Here is a 26,198-nt window from a genome sequence, read left to right on the forward strand (position 1 = left end):
TAAAATGTAGAAAGGAACAACTTACAATTTTTGTTTGTTCTGACTGTATACGCATTGCCAAAAGTATAAAATGTAGAAAGGAACAACTTACAATTTTTGTTTGTTCTGACTGTATACGCATTGCCAAAAGTATAAAATGTAGAAAGGAACAACTTACAATTTTTGTTTGTTCTGACTGTATACGCATTGCCAAAAGTATAAAATGTAGAAAGGAACAACTTACAATTTTTGTTTGTTCTGACTGTATACGCATTGTCAAAAGTATAACATGTAGAAAGGAACAATTTACAATTTTTGTTTGTTCTGACTGTATACGCATTGTCAAAAGTATAACATGTAGAAAGGAACAATTTACAATTTTTGTTTGTTCTGACTGTATACGCATTGTCAAAAGTATAACATGTAGAAAGGAACAATTTACAATTTTTGTTTGTTCTGACTGTATACGCATTGTCAAAAGTATAACATGTAGAAAGGAACAATTTACAATTTTTGTTTGTTCTGACTGTATACGCATTGTCAAAAGTATAACATGTAGAAAGGAACAATTTACAATTTTTGTTTGTTCTGACTGTATACGCATTGCCAAAAGTATAACATGTAGAAAGGAACAACTTACAATTTTTACGATTTGTGGATGACCTCTGCTTCGTCCAAGTGGAATTCTATTATTTTTGTCATAAAAAATGTTTTTTTTTCACATATTAAGACTGGTTCTACGTAAAAGATTCGGCAATAAAGTGAAGCGCCCTAAATATTTAAATAGTAATCATCAAATTCATCACCGAAGTCAGTCGGCTATTACATAATAGAGTTCTATCCGCACAGATCCGGGGAAGTTCGCTAGTTTCTTACATATTTTATCGTAAGTTGTTATAAGGAAATGAAAGGTTTGAAACGGGTTTTTAAGGCACCTTGCACACTCGACTTTACCGGCTAGGTTTACTTCCTCCAAAATGGTTAAGTACTCGTGTTAGTAACCCGGTCAATTAAGACGATATCTACTTTATCTCCGGGCTGATGTACTCTAGTAACAATTTACATTCGTCCTTGCATAAAATAACAGTTACTTGCATAAATTCCCAATAATCTGACAATATTAGGGACCTATTTGTCCCTAATATTGTCAAACGTTGTTTTGCCCTATAAAATACATTATAATATTATATTTTGGGAAGAACCTCATTACTTAGGGATTAAAATAGATGTTGGCTGATTTTCAGACCTATCCGATATGCACAGAAAATTTCATAAAAATAGGTCCAGCCGTTTCAAAGAAAGAATCCAACTCTGTTCCCTACCAAAAAACTAATGTGCCCAAACTGGCGGGGCAGGCAACCAAATAAAATCTGTGTGCCACCGAGACGGCTGGTTCTTCTCTCAAATAATTGCTTCTGTATGGCTGTTTCTTTGTACAATAAGCTTCCAGAATCATATAAAACTATGCCCCTAATAAAGTTTAAGCGAATAATCTTCTCCATTTTAAATAATAAGAATTATTATAGTGTTGACGAGTACATGAATGACATGAAATTTTGTAATGTATAAATATTGACGTTTTATAATTGTAGGTATAATAAATTATTGTAAATTTCTGTAAATATTTGCACGCTGATATATCAGTAAATTGTGATGGAATTTTTTATCTATAGTGTAAGAACCATTGTAACCCACAGTTTCAGCAAATAAATTATTATTATTATTATTAAAAAAAAAAAAAAAGAAAAGGAATTTAGTAACAAACACCCTGACACGAGAATTTTATGTGTTAGAACTAGAACACTTTTATTTTAAGTGCAATTTAAAATATGCTGTTTAAATATTTTTTATACTGTGTAGCAGCAGAACGGCTCATACATTTGACTTTAACTTACTTTTAAAAATATGTTGCAATTTTTGCTACTGTGTTAACCTAATAGTTTTAAGTACAAGATATTTAAAAAAAACGCAACAATGGCATAAATTGAAATCGGGGGTTATTGTCCTTATATAATTGAATTTACTGTTCAAATTACCTATAAGTTATTTCAGTGAAATCTTACCTACGTACGTAAACCTATAAAAAATTAAGGTGTCAACGGATCAAGGTTTTATCTATTCAAATTAATAATGCAACATTAGTTTCTCTTTACGACTGATATTACTAAAATATAAATTCGAATGGCTACCATAATACTATAATAATATTATGTATTTATTTTCTACCTTCAGTCATATATTAAAATAGACAATAATGTATATTTTTAATAGCGCCAACTATGTGCGTTTGATGACACTATTTACCTAATGCGGTAATAGGTACTCCTCAAACTTCATAAAGTTTGAGGCGCCGACGCATAGGTGGCGTTGTTCAAGAAAATGTTTTATAAATTCAAAATGAAGGTAGGTAGCAAATACAATGTAATTTTTTGATTTTTAGTTAATTTTTGTTAATTTGAAGTTAGTTGATTTTTTTTTGTTAAACAGATTTAATTTTTCTGTTTTCAGTGTGGCCTAGTGAACGAAAGCGCCACACTACGGGCAATTTCGTTATTTTCATTATAACTCAAAATTACTGAAGCGATTTTTCATGAAAATTAAATGCTAATCTGAAAGTATGCTCTTTGAAACAAAAAAATATTTTCAAAATTAGTTAAGAAATTACGAAGTTAAAAAAAAACGCGATGAATTGAGAACCTCCTCCTTTTTGGAGTCGGTTAACGATAAAGTAATACATATAAAAATATAGTATAGATAAAGATTATTCTCTGTTAAACATAGAGGGTACTCTTGTTACTTTGTATTATAAGTAGGTATAATAGCTGTTAATGCCACAGGAACGGTTCGGGACACAACTAGTATGAGATAAAAAAAAAAAAAACAAATCGATTTTTCATTGTAATTTTTAATTGTATATATCAGGAACAAATCGCGTCTATCGGTTGGTCAATTATCTTTCACAGCAAACAACGCATTTTTCAGCAGTTACGAGTAAAATGACTTCATCTTTTAAGCATATTCTTTTCTTAAATTACTATCAGCGTAGCCCTTTATTAAATACGGGTCCATTTAACTTTCGAACATTCTATAAATAAGCGTAAGGTACCTACTAGTACAGAAAATCTAGGAAATACCTATGACTAAAAGAATTACATGACTCGAGATTTTTTAACCATCGGTAAGGAGCAACCCAATAAGCTTAACTTGAGTACATTGATGTTTTTGTAGAATGGTTATAATATTTCATTATATGTATTATTATAATACATTATTATTTATGTCCAGTTTTCAGTTGTAACATCGTTTATACAAATGTGGCGTCATACTATGGATACTATATGGATAGCCCATATCTACCACAGAGTAAAGATATACGGAGTAGTCTTTATCACCAATAAAAAAAACGTCACGCGTCTCCTTGACGTCCGCATTTATACAAACTTTTTTCATAGTTTGTATTTCATGTATTTTAAATTAATATAATAATCAATAATTGCCAATAAAAAAATACTTCATCTCCTTTCTTTAGTTTTTGTGAACATTTTTTAAAGTATTTAAAAACATGAGACACCATTTTTCTTAAATAATATTGAAAGTGATGCGACGCTTCGTGTCGTAACCTGTCTCGAAAATGTATTGGTTTTTGAATTTTGTATTTGGAGCGAGTACCGTCGTGTTCCGTGGTCCATCTGACTATTATTGATTAATCTGTGATAACAACTGAAAAATGCGTTGTCAAATGTCTAACGTAAGAATTAGTTATTAAAAATATCAATTAATTGAATGTATTTGAATATTATTAATAATTAAATAAGTAATTATCTATTATTATCACGTTATTATACAGGCACTTAGGTAACAGTTGTGTATGGAAGACGTAAAAATAAGCTCAGTTGTATATAAATAATATAATAATTAGTAAATAACAAAGTTATTAATGTAATTAAACATAGCTTTTGATAAAAACAAAATATTATTATGAAACATTTACTCAGTGAATCATTTTTAAAATACAGAAATAAATAAATAAACAGTTTAAACACTTGTATGGTTCATCGGTTCAAAAGTAAATTTGTCGGTCTATAATACCCGAGCATTTATATTAAAAGTGGAAAATAAAAAATGATCACTGTTGTAAAGACATGTATAAAAAAAATACTTAAGTGCAGGAATGGGTTAGAAGTTACTATTAGTAAGTTGTTTGTTTGTTAAATTAATTAATTAACTTACCGAGTGTACGTGAAATTATAATAGTTTTATAGAATAGTAAAGAATACAAAACAACAACGTTGAATAAATAAAAATTTATCTCTAACAAACATAAATAATATTATTTTACATCATTTCATTTTGTACTATAATATACATACATTGAACAGTTGATTCCATCCATTCATATTACTAAGTTTGTACTTATATTATTTTATCTACTTAAACCCTTAAACATGAAGCAAGATTTTTAACTCAATTTTCTTCAAATTAAAGTGGACCTAATCACTACGGTTACGGTAAAGTAAACTTTATTTTGAAAAAAAAATAATGGTTAAATCCTAGTCCATGTTTAAAAATAAGGCCGTACTTCTATGATATTTTTACAACAACAGTAACAAAAATATACTTAAATTAAAATTAATTATAGTTTATAATATTTACATTTTATTTATTTCAAGTCACATTTAAGAGCTACACAGAACCCTTAGTTACTCGATCCAATTATCTATTTCAACCCTTTTTACTTTATTAGAATAAATTAACACTATTATTAACATTTTGGTTTATCGGTTTTGATTTTTTTTTTGTTGGTTAGCGATAGTTTAAAAAGAAAAAAAAACGAACGAAAATTTATAAATAAACACGCTTTATAAATAAACGCAATTCACAATAACCAACGCAACACCTTATAAATTAAAAAATCATAGGCACAGTGTGTGGTGCTTAGCATACCACGAGTAATTAAGGGTTTAATTGGTAAAAAAAATCCATGTAACTTCAGAGTAGATTACATTTTTGTGTTCTCCACTCATTTGTAGTCAAACTGGTTCCAGTCGATAATTTGACTTTAGAAAGAGGAACACAAAGCACTGTACAATAAAATTTTCTGTATAACTTTAAAAGCCGGGTCCACATTTGTATCATTAACTCGATCCGTATTATTGACGCGTATTATAATGTACTAGCGGACGCCGACAACTTCGTCCGCGTGGAAATCTATGTAAACTTTCAACCCCTATTTCACCACTTTAGGGATTTAATTTTAAAAATGCTTGGTATTCCATACAAACTTTCAACACCTATTTTATCCCCTTGGGGGTAGAATTGATCTAAACCCTTTCTTAGCGGATGCCTACGTCATAAAATTTACTTACATGCCATATTTCAGCCCGATCCGTCTTGTGGGTTGGTTGTGCGATCACTATGTCAGTCAGTCACCTTTGAGTTATAGACTCAGAGGCACAATTATCTTTAATAAGACGCGATTATAATAAAGTGAGTGGATAATTTGTGCCTCTGAGTATATAATATTTAGGTAATTAAGTAAGTGGGCGAATTGGATACGCATGCCAAAATACACGGTCTCGATAAGCCAATCGGACACGGCCTGTTCCATGTCGAGTCGGTTTAAGCCTAAGAAGTTGACAAAACACATCTTATAATGCCGTAGCCACAGCTCCTCGCGCTACTGCTGAAATGTGGCAGGAAGAGTAACGACCCTGCCTACTTCCCTCGTTGCTTCCCACGCCATTCGTAAAGTGTCGTACCGCAAGATACGGTACAACAAATGATACGGTGAACGAGTCGGGTGTACGACAGAGATGTAGACCCGGCTTAAAAGGTTTAAATTAAGTAACTGAGCCTCGAAAATAAATTAATTAAAAACATAAACTAACAACAAATATCACAGCACTTAGTCCTAACACATAATACTTGTTTGGTTTCATGTCAACTCCCGCGCCGGGGGAGGGTTTGGCTGTGCAGTGGTCGTGCAGGTTGTCGTCAACACACATGGCGTATGCCATGAGGTGTGGCACCACTGACTGTTCGTAGCTGGCGGTGAAGAGATGCTGCCAGGGTCCAGAGGCGTACACAGCGACGTCCTCCCCTCCATGGGTCTCTGAGTCCAGAGGGACTAAACTTGGGTACGAATAGTCTAGGGTACCTGTTGTACAACGAATTATTATCATTATTATTAATAAATAAATACATTTTTAATGGTGATAACCCAGTAGATGACCTTTGCTGATTCAGAGGATGTAGGATCGAATCCGGTCCGGGGCATGCTTCAAACCTTCAACTTTTCAGTTGTGTGCATTTTAAGAAATTAAATATCACGTGTCTCAAACGGTGAAGAAAAGAAAAGAAAAGTTGTGAAGATACCTGCATACCTGAGAATTTTCCCAATTCTCTACGCATGGGAAGTCTGCCAACGTCCATCGGTTCTTCGAACTATGTTGCCTTCCCATTGCTACTTCAGCTTTGCAGCTCACTGAGCTATGTCAGTGACTTTGATTCGTCTGCGGATCTCCTCATTTCTGTTTCGATCACGCAGAGAAACTCCGAGCATACCTCGCTCCATCGCGCGCTGAGTGACTTTAAGCCTTCTAATACCTAAGTAATTATCATCATCATCATCCCATATTCGGCTCACTGCTGAGCTCGAGTCTCCTTTCAGAATGAGAGGGGTTAGGCCAATAGTCCACCACGCTGGACCAATGCGGATTGGCAGACTTCACACACGCAGAGGAAAATTCTCTGGTATGCAGGTTTCCTCACGAAGTTTTCCTTCACCGTTTGAGACACGTGATATTTATTTTTTTAAAATGCACACATGTCCCGGACCGGATTCGAATCCACACCCTCCTGAACAAAGGGTACAGGTAATGTCAACTGAGCTATCACGGCTCCTTAACTAATGAAATACTCACGATTAATAAATTGGCTGCTCAACGTAACATCAATCCTGCCGCCTTCATCAATAGACGCTGCTTTGCCATTAGCATAACTAATAGTAGTGTAAGGTTTGTTATCTTGCCCCGTCGCTGTGTCTACTACCCCTAAAATATCGTTACCCCTTGAGGGGTAGCCGGCAACAGTCATGGTGTGAGCGTGGTCGGAAGTCACGACGATGAGGGTATCGTTCACATTCGTCAACTCCCTGGCTTTCTTGACAGCTTTGGAATATTCGACGGTTTCGTCGAGCGCGAGATAGGCATAACTTTCGTGATGTGCGTGGTCTATTCTGCCACCTGGAATAATATAAATTATAGGTTACATTTGTTATTCTGTATCATTCAATCTAAGCAATATGATAGATAGTACTATCTTAGATCATAGTTTTCTTCAGTTAAACTTTGCTGTAGATGCAATCGGAGATGGAAGCGGCCTAGCTTGATAGGAGAAGAATGAAAATACACTCCCCTTTCGGTTTCTCACGACATCGTACCGGAACGCTAAATCTTCTGGTACGATGTCGTGTAGAAACCGCATCCGAAATATTTCTAGCCACGGCCGAAGTATATCACCAGACGGACCAATTAAGAAAACCTCAATCCGCTCAGCTAGATCGAACCCGGGACCTCCTTCAAGTAAATCCACAGCGCATACCACTGCGCCAAACCAAACCAACCAAAAGTTATTGTAACATACTAAACTATAAGTTATAGTAGAGCTGCAATAGTGAACCTAACTCCTATTTAATACTGAGGGCCTTGTGTCAGTTTGATACTGTTACCGTCACGTAACGTAAACGCGAATTTCTAAGGAATTGAACCAGCGCCATCTAGTGGCACTACTGCACAACTGTTTCAATTCCATATAAATTTGCGATTACGTCAACGTGATAGTAACAGTATGAAAATATTGAAAACTCCCACTAGGCACACAGATTTCTCTCACGGTACTTTACCGTGAATGATTGAGCAATGAATATTACTAAATTGTTGATCTATAGAAATATCCTTATATCCTTATATATTTTGTTAATACACAAATAATCATCATCATCATTTTAGAATTTAAACTATCGTGAGTGTTATTCATATAAATTTAATACTATTATCACGTGACTATCTGATGCCGCGCGGTTTCACCAGCGTGGTTCCCGTTCCCGTAAGAATACGGGCTTAATATGTAGCCTATAGCCTTCCTCAATAAATGGGCTATCTAACACTGAAAGAATTTTTCAAATCGGACCAGTAATCCCTGAGATTAGCGCGTTCAAACAAACAAACTTTTCAGCTTAATAATATTAGTATAGATGACATACTAATATCACGTGAGTTTTAGCCGTGTTTCATAATCAATTAATATCATCATCATTATCAACCCATATTCGGCTCACTGCTGAGCTCGAGTCTCCTCTCAGAATGAAAGGGGTTAGGCCAATAGTCCACCACGCTGGCCCAATGTGGATTGGCAGACTTCACACACGCAGAGAATTAAGAAAGTTCTCTGGTATGCAGGTTTCCTCACGATGTTTTCCTTCACTGTTTGAGACACATGATATCAAGAGTTGGAGGTGCTTGCCCCGGACCGGTTCAAACCCACACCCTCTGGAATCGGAGGCAGAGGTCATACTGGGTAGATAATGATGATATAAATATCCTTATACCTATGTATACTTGTATATACTTATATATACGGTAGTATTTTGTTACACAAATAATACTATAGGGAAAATGAAGTCATGGTGTGGTTTTTCAACACTATCCACCCATCAACATAATTGTCTAGCACTATTTATTGAATCTGATAATATTCAAGGACAAGGTAAAAGGAAAAATGTATTGAAGCGGAAGCGGTTATGATAATAAGGTACATTGTCAGTTTGTTTTTCCTTTAGATAACATTGAAATAACACCTAGCCTTAGTTGTTTTTTTAACAGTTTCAAGTTATCTACATTATCAATAAAACAAAATTTGGCAAACCCAAAAAGATAAACATTTTGATGAACAGAATGAGTTGAAAGTGAGATGGTTACAAGAATTACAGAATTACAGAGTACAACTGCAAAAATTATGATCAGAAATAATTAGAGAAATCTGGTTAGAAAATTAATTTAAGCAATAAATAAAATATCTATTATAAAAAAATGTTAGACAAACCCTCAACAAATAAAAAGAATCCTTTGCTACTTCTGCTCAGCATTTTGATCGCCACTTCTACCATTTCCTCCAAGGTGGGCTGATTGTTTGCCTTCAAATGGTAATCCATGTGGTCATCCTGGAATAAACCCAAGAGGTACTCGGGCAAGTCATCCGAATTAAACACCTGAAAGTATAAAAAAAAAGATTAATGATGACCAGATCTTCAACAGATTATAAAAACTTTGTGATGCAACTATTACGTTTGGATCATGAAGATAGTCTAGTGGATGTGGACTAGAAGGTCCAGACGCTGAATCATTTACCTACTATATTATTTTTACCAAGCGTATATAAGCTATTTTCTACAATCCTGACCAAAAAAATTAGCTCTACATTAGAAACAAGACAACCAGTGGAACAAGCAGGATTTAGAAAAGGCTTCTCTACCATCGACCATATCCACACACTCGAACTTCTCATAGAGAAATATCAAGAGAGAAATAGACCACTGTACTTAGCATATATCGATTACAAAAAAGCATTCGACTCCGTGTCACACAGTTATATCTGGGAAACTCTAGCAACACAGAATGTGGAAAACGAATATATAAAAGTAATCAAAAGTATATACAGGAAGAGTAAAAGCAGAGTTAAACTAGAAACGGCAGGTCCTTGGTTCCCTGTAAAGAGAGGCGTAAGACAGGGGGACCCGCTCTCTCCTATACTGTTTATAGCCACATTAGAGTCTATAATAAGCAAGCTTGACTGGAATGATTGCGGTATTAAAGTAAAAACGAACTATCTAAGTCACCTACGTTTCGCCGACGACTTGGTGCTAATATCAGAGAACGGAAATGAACTACAACGCATGGTAGAGTCACTAAATAAAGCTAGCAAGCTCGCCGGGCTAGAAATGAACCTCACTAAAACTATGGTAATGACCAACAGCACCAAGGTACAAATATATGTCGATAACGAGCTTCTCCAGTATACCGAAAAATACATCTACCTAGGCAAGCAAATAAGCTTCGACAAACTAAACAGCTACCAGGAGGTAGAGCGCAGGGCCCAGTTAACATGGAATAAGTACTGGAGCTTTAAAGAAATATTTAAGAGCAACGTGCCAACCAAGCTGAAGACTAAGGTCATGAATTCTTGCCTTATACCATGCCTAATCTATGCTTGTCAGACATGGAAGTTTAACAAAAACATCATAAATAAAATTATAACATGCCAACGAGGAATGGAGCGGAGCATGCTAAACATAAAAAGAATAAATAAAATAAGACATACTAAAATACGCAACCTCACAAAAGCAACAGACGGCCTAGCTCAAGCTCTAGCATTAAAATGGAAGTGGGCAGGACACATAGCTCGTCTGCAAGATCAAAGATGGACAAAAAGAGTGACAGAGTGGAGGGGGCCAGTGGGCAAAAGAAAGAGACTTTGCAACAGATGGGAGGATGAAATAAAACGCGCAACGGGTCCAAACTGGATACAAATAGCGCAATCCAGAGAAAACTGGCACAATTTGGAGGAGGCCTTTACCCGCAGAGGGGTTCCTACAGAATAATTGCAATATAATATTAAAAAAAAAAAAAAATACTTAAAAGCACTAACTATTAAATAATAATCATCTACTTTTTGATACTAACACAATTAAACTAAACTCAACTTAACCAAACCTTGTAAACTAGTACTTCTGTAGGAAATAAATGGCTTTTTTATTTTATTTTTTATTTATTTATTTATTATTTTTACCAGATAAATAACTTCATTGCAATCGCTCAGTGACGTAATAACTATACATGCCCCTGTGTGTCAGTGGGTGCGTGAATTCCACCAGAAAAAGGCCGCAGCCAAGGGCCCCTTTGGAGCTATGGGCTCCTTGGTATTTTGCTAGCCCTGTTACTTTATAGCTACGCCACTGTCTTCGCTGAAAAACGGAAGGCTTTCTATAACTTCAATAAAACATTTTGGCTGGTTTTAGAGTCACGCTGACAAGACGCTGACCGTCGGCGCTGACAGACGAAATGTATGAACTCTTAGGGAGTGTTTCAGAATAACGCGTAGCTATCAGCGACCCGATATCTGACGTCACCCAGGCTTTTTAATTCACGATCTCGGGGCGCCCGGACTGATACACTCAGGCCAAAACACCCATCCCGAACGGCCCTCTAAGCCGTGGTCCGAGTCTCAGAGGAGACGTCCTTAGAGAGTCGTTCCGCCCATCTACTCTTCTTCTGCCTTCGGGCCCCATCAGGCGATGCTTCTGCGCTCGCCCAAACCTCCCAGTGACGCCGCTAAGGTCCCAATGGAGCCTACGGCACTTACACAATCAGAAAAAAAAAGAATAGCTATTAGCGCGTGCCGTGGTCGGCGCTACGCGCTGAGCTGTCAGCGTCCGGTCAGCGTGACTCTAAAACCAGCCTTTGCAATCCCGGCGTCTCTTAGCATTTATCTTCGTAAATTATTTAAGTTATGCAAATAGAATAGGTCTCAGAAGAAGACTACGCATTCAAGTGTCACGATGTTTGAATAATTATGAATACGAATAATGGTATGACCGAATAGTTCTAACGAATAGTTCTATATTCATGCAAAACTGAATAGATTAACTAAATAGAACTAAACATTATTCAAGTAACAACGGCACTTACTGATAATGTAACAGTTTTAACAAAGGTAAACAACTCAAGTAAGTAACTTAAATAGTCGGAATATACATAGGTAAATAGTTAAATAAAAAGTTATTTATTTATGAAGGACATAATAAGAATACTCGTAAAAATATTATAAAAGAAAAGAAGGCATTTAGTCACTCAGCGGGCGATGGAGCGAGCTATGCTTGGAGTTTCTCTGCGTGATCGAATCAGAAATGGGGATATCCGTTTAAAAACCAAAGTCACCGACATAGCTCAACGAATCGCGAAGTTGAATTGGCAATGGGCAGGGCGGTTAGTTAAAAGAGCCGATGGATTCTGGGGTCCTAAGGTATAGAATGGCGACCTCGTACCGGAAAGTCCATAGTCCTTGGATTATAGACACACAATACCTTACAGCGCCTGGTCTAAATACAAATAAGGTATTCTTTGTCATAACATCTGACTGCCAAGTTTTTATTATTATTCTTTACAAGTTAGACTGACTGCAATCTCACCTGCTGGCAAGTGATGATGCAGTCGACGATGGAAGCGGGCTAACTTGTTAGGAGGAGGATTTCTACACGACATCGTTACCGGAACGCTAAATCGCTTGGTACGTCTTTGCCGGTACGGTGGTAACCACGGCCGAATCCTCCCACCAGCCAGACTTGGACCAATTAAGAAAACCTCAATCAGCCCAGCTGGGGACAGGACCTCCGCCTTGTAAATTCACCACGCATGCCACAGCGCCACGGAGGCCGTCAAACCGTTTCTTACCTTAAACAGATCGTTTCTGTCAGTGACGTATTGGTGTGTTACGTTCCTCTCGATCTTGTCTTCATGCCACAGCTCGGTCAGGTCTACGCCGTCGACCCTTTTGCCGGTGCTATTGGTCAGCGCTGTTGTCACATTCGGAGTGAACTCTCGCCGCCCACCGCCCATAATCACCTGGAATAGGGATGATGACTAGGTTTCAATAAACTGATTTTTAGGGTTCTGTACCTCAAATGGTCAAATGGAAAAAATTTAACCCTTATAGGATTACTTGGCTCCGGGAGTCTGTTTAGTTTACAAGCTCTTTTCGAAAGTCAAGTTATGTCATAAATTAATTTAATCTAATGTATGTAAATTATTACCATAATAATAGCCGAAGACTTAAAATTAAAGTTACGAGAGAGAGCGCTTTCTCGAGAGAGAGAGAAACTCAGCCAAGTCAAGACTTTTTGTATCAAATACTTAGGTCTACTGTCCTTTAGAGCTGTGTAAAAATCGAGCTTCTAAGTCAACGCAACCTTAAGCATGTACATTCATTCATGGCAGCGACGCAAAATTGACCCTTTAAGTCCCTCTGCTCTGAAAGTAATGTTCGTAAATACCCTGTTACTTCTGCAAAACATTATTATCTGAAATAAAAATAACTGAACTCAGAAAAAAAAATATTTAAACTGCTCACTCTGATGTGGGATCATTACAGCGGTGGTCAATGTCCATATAATGGACTCGTATTAAGATAAACTCATTTTTACTAATCAGGCGTCCCTCGTTTAACCTTCAAGATGATTTTCCTTTGAGGCCATTTTTTGTGCCATAATCCCCACGTGTAAATACGACGGTCATTAATGAGCAATGATCTCTACACAATGGAAACATACTCGTAAAATGCTAAGCAGAGATATTCATTTTAAGTGCTATTTGTATTGGAAAGTTTCACTTCAAGGAGTACCTACCTCTTAAATAAAGTAAATTATCTAATCCTATTGATAACACCTAATCTATATTTAAAATTATTATTACTTTCAATGATTCTTCTGACAATGTAAATTATTTAATTGATTATTTACAGATTAGGTACCTACAATTTACTCAGAAATAAAGCTACTAGATTAATTATGATGAAACTTTTTTTAATGTTGCCGCAAAAAATGTTACACATTTTACGCGATACGCGAAATTTATCTTTAGCCTAAAAATAATTAGCATCTAAATTACGAAAATCTTATTAAAATCGGATCAGTAATCACAAAATATGCAGACATACAAACACCATTTTTAAACGTCGTCGTGGCGTCGCAAAACGCATTTGAAGTATTGTTTTATAGTCTTTTTAGAAATCCTCGATTATTAGTTTAAGGACAAACTTTTGATGAGCGTGAATTTTAATTCTGATAAATCAATTTAATTTTATTGACAAGAATTTAGAACGTATATTTTTAAGGTCAACAAATTAGCAAAACTCTTAAATTTTATTGCAGAATATTACGACCGCGTGCGCCTACTGCCATATAAATTTAATTTACATTAATAGCTTTGATTGCGGTTTTCAAAATTGTTTCTTTATTTATAGAATTGACATTTCAAAATTGGAAAATCAACAATTTAACCGTTCTAAAATGTCCTCAATTCCGTTTTACCGGTGAACTAAATATATTTCAAAAAGAGAATCTTGAGAAAACAATATATTACAATATATATACATCCATACATATGGATGTATGAAAATGGAGGTATGGATTTTAAAAGATACCCCGGCGGAAAACGGCCTGTATGGACTTTTCGCCGCTAGTACGTACCTAGTACCTACTTAATACTTAAAATAAGAATTCAATAAATAAATCATCCATATTTTCATTCTATCAAAGCCACTTTATATTAAGTGTTAGAGCAAACAATATAATATTATCCTCACAAGGCACACCTTCCTGTAGGGTTAAACCCACGGGAATGAGGTATGCGGAAATGACGAGATCCGCAGACGAACCAAAGTCGCTGACATAGTTCAGCGAGTCACGAAACTGCAGGCAATGGTAGGCTACATAGTTTGAAGAGCCGATGGACATTGGGGTCCCAAGGTGCTGGAATGGCAACGCTGCACCGGTAAGCGCAGTGTTGGTCTACCAGGTGGACCGAGGACATGAAGCGGATTGCAGAAAGCCGCTGGATGCTGGCGGCTCGTGACTGCTGTGTTTGGAGGTCCATGCAAGAGGCCTATGTCCAGCGGTGGACGTCCATCGGCTGATAATGATAATGATGATAGACCAAGTTCTTCTATTTGCAAAGATTCTTGCATGTAATCTCCAGGAAGAAATGAAATGAAATTTCATTTTCATTCATACTTGCTTTATAAATCAACTAGCTGACGCTGCGCGGTTTTACCCGCATGGTTACCGTTCCCGTAAGAATACGGGGATAATGTATAGCTTATAACCTTCCTCGATAAATGGGCTGTCTAACACTGAAAATTTTTTTCAGATCGGGCCAGTCGTTTCTGAGATTAGCGCCTTCAAACAAACAAACTCTTCAGCTTTATAATATTAATCATAGATTTTATTAGCCTTTTGTTAATATATTTTCATTGATGCTCTCTACGAGCCCTTTCTCTATCTTTGTCATTATGTCCTCTTTTATATCAATTTATAATTATAATAGTAAATTATAAATTATATCATAGAATAGAAACACGTTAAAATTAAAAAAAAATCTCGTCTTAAAAAAAAGTATTAAATCCTGTAATCCATACATTTGGTAATTAACTCCGAAATACGTATAAAAGTGTTTATTGCCGTAAAGCCTTTAAGATTTGTATGAAAATTAGTCATTTCCATGACAAAGGAAAAAGTTATTGCCATTTTGTGGGAATGGACGTGGCTTGTAACAAAACGAAGTGTTTTACTGCAAGTCATGTGACGATGTTAACATTTCTTTTGTGTGCGAATTGAACGTAAAGATTGTTCACATCAAAACAAAAGATTCTAGACTTCAATACTTAAATGTTTAAATATTTATTTAAGTATATCATCGCTAGCACTATCGTAATCGCTATCGCTATCGATAACGCAAACGCTGTCGCGACTTTTCATAAAAACTTCTTGAACCCCTATCTCATCCCTTTCTCTTTTTATTTTAGGGATTAAAAGTAGCCGAAGTTGTGTTTTGGGGTTGAGGGGTCTTTTAGGGTTGGGGGTTCTTTTCGGGGTTGGGGTCTTGAAATAGCTGGAAAAATAAAGGACTTTCCATACACACTTTCAACCCCCTTCGCCCTGATTTAATTTTTTGGATCTGGAAATCCAAAAACTTTTCGAGTTTCTGTGCCACTCCAGGGGGGGAGGGGTTTACTCAAGTGAAGATGTTGGGTTGCTCCCTACCGATGGTTAAAAAATTTCGAGTCATGTAATTCTTTTACAAATCTTATATTATACGATTTTTTCTAGATTTCCTGTACTATAACATCAACACAACATAACATGTACATAAATACATAAATAGTTATCTCTACAATTGATCTGAAACCACAGATCGTAACTAACACGTGAACTGTGAGGTACCGCTCACGTTTCTCACTTGCACTTACGATACCACAGGCTTGTTTGCCTTTCGTTGCATACCTTGGCAACTTCGTTCGTAACACTCCCGATAAGCCGCACGGGGGGCGTGTAGCGAATGAATAAAATTAAAACCTCACTTCCTCGTGCGCACGATTTCACACCCGCGCAGTCTTTCCCTCTGACGCCCGCATATCATGGGAGTGTCATCAACAAACTTGCCAGACTATAGCGAGCAATTCATCAGGGATAGTTGATTCTAATGGTGAAGGAATATTTCAAACCAGTCCAGAAGTTTTAGAGCTTATACAAATCAAACGAACAAACAATCAAATCTTTTCTCTTTATATTTTTTTATTTACAAAAATTAGATTGTGATAGTTAATTGTAATTTGTGTTAATAGCCTAGCCTTTTCATCGAGTCACGTGTCTCAAACGGTGACGGAAAAACATCGTGAGGAAACCTGCATACATGAGAATTTACTTAATAGGTTAGTTGGCTCATGTCAAATTTATTATACATGATATATAGGATGATGGTTTGGAACAATGGAAAAATAACTTGATAGTAATCAATTGTAAAAATGCTCCACGGATCCTAGGCTAATACGTTAATAGACGGATGGATGATTATAAAAATGGATGGTAAAAATCATAGCCACTGGAATGTCTCTCAAAAAGTTCAAAGTGTTTATTAAATGCAGGCTTTTAGTAAAGTCTTACTATTACTATAGTGTTAATGAGTATATAAACGATAAAAAAGCTTGGCGTTAAACTGTATTATACGACTGTGTGCTTAGTTTTAAATAAGTTTGTAAAATGGTGATAAACAAAAAAAAACCTTGGCTGAGTTAGTTGTGAGCTCATTTCGGACCAAGGCTCGTTTGGAACCCTCTTAACTTTAATTTTAAGTTTTCGACTATTATAACTACCATTAGATTAAATTAAATTTTGACATATACCTGACCTTTCAAAAGTGCTTGTAAACTAAGCTTAATTGAACTTGAAGCCTCAATAGCTCAACGGTAAGAGTGGTCGGACTCATCACCGAAGGGTGGTGGTTCGATCCCCGCCCCATTGGTCTATTGTCGTACCCACTCCTAGCACAGTCTTTCCCGACTAGTTGGAGGGGAATGGGAATATTGGTCATATTATAAAAAAATATGGCAAATATTCTTTTAAAAAAAAAAAATTGAAATAAATGAATATTGAATTGAATTGCATACCTTGAAATGTCTACCCGGGTTGGTGGTGACGAGTTGGTACGCGATGTCCTTGCAGCCCAGGCTGAGGCATTCGTCAGGCACATCGGCATCCGCCTCCCAGTTCCGCTCGGAGGAGTGCGCGTACATGCCCGCAGGGGAGGCGTGGGTCACACGGGTCGTTGTTACAAACCCTGACAATGAAGAATCGTAATCAGTTCTAATAGAGAGGTAATTATTTGGCTTCGGCCGTGGCTTGTTACCACCCTACCGACAAAGACGTACCACCAAGCGATTTAGCGTTCCGGTACGATGCCATGTACAAACCGATAGGGGTGTGGATTTTCATCCTCCTCCTAACAAGTTATCCCGCTTCCATCTTAGATTGCATCATCACTTACCATCAGGTGAGATTGTAATCAAGGGCTAACTTGTAAAGAATAAAAAAAAAAGAAAGCCGTGATAGCCCAGTGGATATGATCTCTGCCTACGATTCGGGTGTGGGTCGGGGCATGCACCTCCTACTTTTCAGTTGTGTGCATTTTAAGAAATTCAATATCACGTGTTTCAAACGGTAAAGGAAAAACATGGTGAGGAAACCTGCATACCTGAGAATTTTCTCAATTCTCTGCGTGTGTGAAGTCTGCCAATCCGCATTGGGCGAGCTTGGTGGACTATTGGCCTAACCCCTCTCATTCGGACACTCGAGCTCAGCTGTGAGCCGAAATGGGTTGATAATGATGAATCAATCTTAATATTGACAACTAGCTGATGCCTCAAGGTTTTGTATGTTACACTATAGTTAGGGTTAATGTAAAACGTAAAACATGTATGTCGGCGAGTGAGTTATTGGATCGGTTAGCAAAATCTACGTTAATTATTGTGATAATGTTAGAATCAGAGTCGACATTGTAGACAAAATTTAGGTTTAAGGTGTTTAACCATTCGCTGCCCGCGAGTATTTTATCGAAAAGCCCGTCTGCGTTGAAGAAGCCGACAGTCAGGAAATGCAGTTTTAATCTACCGTTGTGAGCCATTTAAAAAATCTTTATATTCCTCTATCGCGCAGAGCATGATACTGTGCTCGCCTATTGCCCTTAGTTTACTTTATATTTTTTTACATGTCACGTAACGGATACGATGGCGACAGGTCGTCCATTTAGGAGTCAAATGGTTAAATAAGTTTCGTTGTTTATTAAACGACTAAATGAAATTAAGACAATTATACACATTTGTCCGCCTCAGTTTTGATTCGCTAGTGCCCTATCTCTAGTATAAATATCATTGTTTAGGCCACTCCCCCGTTTACGGAGTTTTCTAAACTAAAAATTACAAAAGCGAGTTCCATGTATTTTTTCTTAAATCCGTGGTAGTAATGCATAAAGTAACCGTGTAATCTTTTAACGAATTTGCTATCCAATAAGTTTTGCAATTAATTTACAATTTAATCAATTTAAAAAAAATCCATCCAATTTGATGTAATGACAATTGTCTATTTATTCGATAAATCTATCGAATAAATTAAAGATAGAATGGACGCTTTGAATTGTATTGGTAGTTTATCTACTTTTTAGAACTATTTAATGGTTCATTGTTCTTTAACATTGTCATTCAGAATTCATTACGTATCTGTATTATTATAGATATCTATGTGTCATACACGATACAGGTAGGTATCTTTATATACCTGATACTCATAGGTATGCAAGGATGCCCCTGCCTACCCCTATGAGTCATAGGGGTAGGCAGGGGGTGCTACGATCCTTGCATTTAATTATGGACGGCCGCGTGAAGCAGTAGAATAGGCGGTGGATTTACAAGTCCTAGGTTCGATCCCCGGCTGGACAGATTGAGGTTTTCTTAATTGGTTCAGGTCTGGTTGGTGGGAGGCTTCAGCCGTGGCTAGTTACCACGCTACCGGCAAAGGCGACTGCCTACAGATTTAGCGTTCCGCAGAGGGGTGTAGATTTTCATCCTCCTCCTAACAAGTTAGCCCGTTTCCATCTAGGATTGCATCATCACTTACCATCAGGTGAGATTGTAGTCAAGGGCTAACTTGTAAAGAATTTAAAAAAATATCGAGTTTTACGCGGACGAAGTCGCGAGCTAGTCCGCTAGTTTGGAATACTAGTCTACGCCCAGCGGTTTGACCCTCGTAGTTCCCGTAACCATGAGAACACAGGGATAAAATATGGCCTATGACACTCACAAATAACGTAGCTTTCTAGTAGTAAAAGAATTTCAAAATCGGTTTAGTAGGTCCAGATTACTAACGTTACCTTTGTAATATACATAAAGTTTCGTTCCAAAAATTCACTGACCATAGCTAGGTATAACCCTGGACTTTTATTTTGTTAACAAAGGCTTCACTATCTTAAATCTTAAATCAACCACAGATTATTTTATTTATATTATATTTATTTACAACAACAGAATAGTACTATAATCCACTATATGGTACAATTGTAAATAAAGAATTAAAAACTGCCATAAATGTAGCAAATATCAACAGAAAGGTGGAAAAACTTGGGAAATCTTGACAATTTTATCTGGTGTTTAAATATTAGACGCACGAATCACTTAGTTTGCTTAACGAATTACGGAGACAAGTTTTATCATAAAGATTTAAGATTGACAGACAGTTCTTTCAGAAACGGCTTTAGTTAACACAGCACTACCTTGGTACCGCCTTCAAACTGTTCGCACTGAACCAACTGAGAAGTTAGCACATACGATGTTATTTTTCGCTTTTTAGTTTCGTCGTCATCAACCCATATTCGGCTCACTGCTGAGCTCGAGTCTCCTCTCAGAATGAGAGGGGTAAGGCCAATAGTCCACCACGCTGGCCCAATGCGGATTGACAGACTTCACACACGCAGAGAATTAAGATAATTCTCTGGTATGCAGGTTTCCTTACGATGTTTTCCTTCACCGATTGAGACACGTGATATTTAATTTCTTAAAATGCACACAGCTGAAAAGTCAGAGGTGCAGTGTCCCGGACCGGATTCGAACCCACACCCTCCAAAATTGGAGGCAGAGGTCATATCCACTGGGCTATCATGGCCTTTTTAGTTTAGTAAAAACATTTTAATAATTTTGAAGTCGGTTGTATTTTTTTATTAAAATTTTTCTATCTAATATATTTAAGTGCGTGATTTTTTTACATTATGTACCTATAGCCCAGTGGATATGACCTCTGCATTTTATTCGCAGGGTCTAGTTTCGAATACAGTCCGGGGCATGCATCTCCAACTTTTCAGTAATGTGCATTTAAAGAAATTAAATATCACGTGACTCAAAACACATAAAGAAACCTGCATACCTGAGAATTTTTTTAATTATCTACGTTTGTGAAGTCTGCTAATCCACGTTGGGCTAATGTGATGGACTATTAGTCATCTGAGATTATCTCATTGTAAGATCTCTGATCATCTGAATCTCAGTCAAATAGAGGTCGAAGGTGATGATGATGAGGCACCTCATCATTAACAACCCACGTTCGGGTCACTATTGAGCACGAGTCTCCTCTCAGAATAAGAGGGGTTAGGCCTTAGTCCACCACACTGGCCCAATGTGGCAGACTTCATATACGTAAGAATTAAGAAAATTCTCTGGTATGCAGGTTTTCTCACGATGTTTGTCCTTCACCGTTTGAGACACGTGATATATAATTTCCTAATGTACATAACTGTAAAGTTGGAAGTGCATGCCCAGAGCGGATGCGAACCTACGCCCTCCGAACCGAGACAGAGATCATTTCCACTGGGCTATCACTTCGTTTCAATAGGGTACCTACTAGGGTAAAATATACGTATAGTTAAACCACTATTATCGATAAAAAACAAAATTAAGAAATATATTCTGTAATTGATGTAAAAAGAATTACTTACCAACGTCCAATCCTTTGTCCAACGCCCATTGACCAATAGATGGGGTCCAGTTCTGTTTGTATAGCTGCGAGTGGCATGACCCCCGGGTGACGTTGCCGTCCAGCCCGATGACCCCATATTTGGTCTTCACTCCGGTGAGATAAGAGGTCGCTGTGCAGGCTGAGTCAGGTACTTGGGCATCTATACAGTAAGTCTGTAATGAAATGAATAAATATACTTTTACAATACACACAAATCACTACCTAGCCGCAAAAGCACATACTTATGTGATTTTATAGGTACTTAGATAGCTGATCTTATCTATACTATTATTATAAAGTTAAAGAGTTTGTTTGTTTGTTTGTTTGATTGAACGCACTTATATCAGGAACTACTAGTCCGATTTGAAAAATACTTTCAGTGATAGATAGCCCATTTATTGAGAAAGGCTATAGGCTATATTTTTAAAAAAATTGGGGATCCTTCCTGAAACTCCAAGGTGTACAAAAGTTTTGTTTACTTGGCGTGCGCTGCAAAATCGGTTCGGAAGGGTGTGAAAAAGGGGTTGAAAGTTTACATCGATTTTCACGCGGACGAAGTCGCGGGCGTCCGCTAGTCATAACTATACATTGCTTGTTCTAATTATCAAAAAAAAAATTCGATCCTATGTCTGACAAATTGATCCATGGGTCAGGTGACACAAGAGGTTGCCATCCAGAGGGGTATTGGGTAATAGCGCCAGGGTATTGGGTATCGTGCCCTTGGTTAAACAATATAAATGGCGTGTATTTCTTATAAAATCTACTAATATTATAAACGCGAAAGTTTGAATGGATGTATGTTTGTTTGGATGTTTATTACTCTTTAACGCCGCCAGCTTAAATTTCAGTCAAATTCTTCTTTAAATTTCAGCCAAATCGCTTCATGGCGCTGCAGACGGGGGCAAATAAGACTTTCTTACGGGAAAAGAATGAAATACCAATGTTTGTCACCGCATGCGGCAAAATAAAGAATTTAGTCAGAACCTTACGAGTATATCGATATTGTGATACTTGTTTTCTCTTTTCAATTCATAACGGTTAGGCAGTCGGGTTTTTTGTTTTTATAATAATATTTTTTTAACTAATTAATGATGAAAGAGGCTGATTTCAACTAAACTTCGTGAGGTTCAAAAAAAGTAGGACGATGCGTCGGAATCTTTTTTTTTTGAAGTTAGAATTTCATTTTCCAGAGTTCTGTGAATCTGTGGTTAAATGTCACATCCATTTGAGGATAACTGTTTCAAAAATTAGTTACAAGATTTGACCTTAAGAAGTATTGCAAGTTAAACAAAAGTTTGTAAAACTGCCAATTAAGAGTGAGATTCGTGCACGAAGGGTTCTGTAGGTTCACATTTTGTATTTACAAACTGTAAATATATATTTTTTTTGTTTTGTTCGACAGTATTCACAAGACTTTATTAATTTGTTTGTGACACAAAAAAACACAAATTCACGTGTCTCAAACGGTGAAGGAAAAACATCGTGGGGAAACCTGCATATCTGAAAATTTTCTTAATCCTCTACGAATCTGCCAATCCTCATTTGGCCAGCGTGGTGGACTAAGGCCTACTGAGATACTGAGAGGACACTCGAGCTCAACAGTGAGCCGATAGGTTGATAATGATTATGTTGCACGATGACCATAATCGTCCGTTTTCTGTGGTGATAACTGCATGAAAATGACCGGATTCGAACCCCTCCGGAATCGGAGGCAGAGGTCATATCCATTGGATCACTGCTCTTTTTGATCAAAAAATGGTCATATCTATTGAATTAGAAGCTTACGTATGAGTTTTTGATTGAGATCAATAAGAAAAACAAAGCCTCCTTAGAAAATTTGTCTTAAAATAAATAGACTAACAAGAAAATCCTAAAACTATTTAATTTTCAACAGTGATCCTGTGAGGGTAAAGGGTTTTATATTCCATTCGAGGTAAGGAACCTTACAACGTCTGGCCTCACAATGCGGCCTTTGTTTCCTTGAACGTGACTTGACCACGCGGTCAAGCACAGCGTCTTACGTAGTAAGTACATCTAATCATCTGCAGGGCGTCTCGCTTCACCGGCCGCGGAATGGTGACTTCCATTCAAGTACGATATTGAAAATAAGAACGCCAAGTTATATACAAGGTGTCCCGTAATTAATGGATAAAATACAAATAGTAGATATACCATCTAATTAATTAAAACTGATTGAAATCGTTTTTAAAGAATCCCTAGGGTGACCAAGTTATTTTTTCGGATTTTTCAAATTTTTTTTCAAATTGTTGAATCACCATTTTCAATGCTGTAGCTACTGTAATTAAAATATTAAAGATCTGATTTATGTTAAACATTACGGATTAAATTACCAATGTACTATAATACTATTTTTATAAATAATGTTTTGTAAAAGAAGCTTTGAGTGTAAGGATTAAATTGTAAAAGATTTGTTAACGTGACGTCATGAAATAGTTGAAATATAGCCAATCATGTCCAAAGGCGCTTTGGCTCGTATTTTCAAAATGAAAAATTTAACACCATTTAAAAAAAAAGTGTCAACTAGCCTATCAAATAGTCTCTGGAACTACTAACTAATATGAATAGGTGCAAAGAGGTAAAATGCGTCAACTCAGTCGATTGCAACCGCATTTTTTACTAAATCGCTCCAATAGCCATGACTATGAAAAGTAAAACATACGATGTAAAGAGTACGATGTTATAAGACCTTGTAAAAAATCCTAACAACGAGCCGTCTCCTTGTAACAGTTAGATAAAATTAAAAACTGATTTTAATGTATCAAATATTTTTATCATAAAAATAACTCAAAGTATTGGGTAATCGGACTAAAATTCCTTTTTTTAACTATAATTTCGCATTTGACTTGCGTTCTCGCCTGCTGGTCATTACCGAGTCAGTGAATATGCTAATTTTCTTTTATTTTATAAAAATTAGTATAGACGAGTTTGGTGAAAAACACTGAATAATGCTAATTAAATTTAATTAATTTACGACTTTAGGTTTTTCGTTATATTTTTTCACTACTGGGTACATTTTCATGATTTCTATTAAAATGTTCACCTTTGTAAAATGTCTACTCTGTGATAGCCCAGTGGATATGACCTCTGCCTCCGATTCCGAAGGGCGTGGGTTCGAATCTGGTCCGGGGCATGCACCTCCAACTTTTCTGTTGTGTGCATTTTAAGAAATTAAATATCACGTGTCCCAAACGGTGAAGGAAAACATCGTTAGGAAATCTGCATACCAGAGAATTTTCTTAATTCTCTGCGTGTGAAGTCTGCCAATCCGCATTGGGCCAGCGTGGTGAACTTAATTTTAATTAACTTTATTTTTAATTAAAGATAGATTACGATCAGATTATGAATTTAAATGGTAATTTGGGTTTATTGGTAATGAGAGTTCTCCACTGGCAGAGAATCTCTCATTCAGCCCCCCCCCCCCCCCCACCGGTGACGCTGCAATGATTATATAATACTATCTATCAATCACAATTCTATAACTTCATATAATCATACCGATTACGGATATCCACTTTCGATTTTTCTTAATTGCTCAAAAGAACTACCAAAAGAAATTGAGATTACGAAACAGTAGCATACCGATGTCAAATTTGCGTAAAATCGTTTAAATTACGTAAAATTTTACGTAATCCGATAAAATTAAATCTGCAAAAGTCACTGCAAAACATAGTCTGTGTTTTGCCGACTTGAAAAAACCAGGACGCAATACGACTTGTAGTTATAGGTATTGTTTTTCGTCATATTTTTTTAGTATTGTGTAGATTTTCGTGACTTCCATTAAAATGTTCACCTTTGTAAAATTAACTGTTTTTTTTTGCATAAAACACCTAAGTACACTTTTTATAACTCGCTAGCATATTAATCTAAGTAGTATTTAGTTATTGAAACAACGTTATAAATGGCCATTTATGTAAAGTAACCCGTTTACGTGAGCAGTGATAGCCCAGTGGATATGACCTCTGCCTCCGATGTGATGAGGGTGTGGGTTCGAATCCGGTTCAGGGCATGCACCTCCAACTTTTCAGTTGTGTGCATTTTAAGAAATTTAATATCACGTGTCTCAATCGGTGAAGGAAAACATCGTGAGGAAACCTGCATACCAGAGAATTATATTCATTCTCTGCGTGTGTGAAGTCTGCCAATCCGCATTGGGCCAGCGTGGTGGACTATTGGCCTAACCCCTCTCATTCTGAGAGGAGACTCGAGCTCAGCAGTGAGCCGAATATGGGTTGATGACGAACCCGTTTACGTACCTCTATGACACAACATTAAAGTTTGTAACTTTATAAATCCCTTATTTAATTAAATATGTTTGCTCTGCCTTCGATTCGGGGGCGTAGGTTCGAATCCGGTCCATTGCATACATCTCCAACTTTTCAGTTGTGTGCATTTAAAGAAATTAAATATCACGTGTTCTAAATCTCTTAAGTATCGAAGTAATTACGAGTACCTACTTACTAGACTATAATTAGTGTTCTAAGAATTTCTTAATTAACAGGTTGCTTTAAGACTTTTCTAGGTCAGTAATGGGTTTAGTATACAAGGTATTATACGAGTATACATAATAGACACAAATTTCTCTTCTTTGTTTTAGTTTCATTTGATTTTCGAAATAGATATACGATTATCACTTAAAACTGCCTTTGATTGATGTCATTTTTTGGATCTAAGTAGATCCAAATAATTCCATTCACAAATTAATAATTATTATAATTCATTCATAAATTGTTTATGAATGGGATTAGACCCAGTAGATAGATTACGATCAGATTATGGATTTTAATGGTAATATGCTAGTTGACACTTTTTTTTAATGGTCTTAAATAGTTCATTATCATTCTACTAGATTGAATTTTTTTTTTTCAAATATTTTTGATTTGTGATTACATGAAAATTTTAGTTTTTAAATATGTTTTTGACAATACGAGCCAAAACGCCTGTCGGCCATGATGTCTATTTTTCAACTGTTTCATGACGTCACTATAACAAATCCCTTACAAACGGAGCGTTTGATAAAAATATTAATTACTTTGAA

At 36.4% G+C, this 26,198-nt stretch overlaps 1 protein-coding gene across 1 annotated transcript in view; it reads right to left on the minus strand.

Moving 5' to 3' along the window:
* Positions 1-2,865: 2,865 nt before the first annotated feature.
* Positions 2,866-26,198, minus strand: part of LOC112052490 (alkaline phosphatase, tissue-nonspecific isozyme-like) — a 28,113-nt gene continuing 4,780 nt past the window's right edge. Inside the window, exons 3-8 of the mRNA XM_024091592.2 lie at positions 21,123-21,315; positions 17,254-17,423; positions 12,486-12,656; positions 9,082-9,247; positions 6,903-7,223; positions 2,866-6,136 (exon numbers count right to left, since the gene is read on the minus strand). Coding sequence (XP_023947360.1) covers positions 5,850-6,136; positions 6,903-7,223; positions 9,082-9,247; positions 12,486-12,656; positions 17,254-17,423; positions 21,123-21,315 — 1,308 coding nt within the window. The 3' untranslated portion in view covers positions 2,866-5,849. The remainder of the gene's footprint in view (positions 6,137-6,902; positions 7,224-9,081; positions 9,248-12,485; positions 12,657-17,253; positions 17,424-21,122; positions 21,316-26,198) is intronic.

The sequence above is a fragment of the Bicyclus anynana genome, chromosome 14 (assembly GCF_947172395.1).
Source record: "Bicyclus anynana chromosome 14, ilBicAnyn1.1, whole genome shotgun sequence".
NCBI classification, from domain to species: domain Eukaryota; kingdom Metazoa; phylum Arthropoda; class Insecta; order Lepidoptera; family Nymphalidae; genus Bicyclus; species Bicyclus anynana.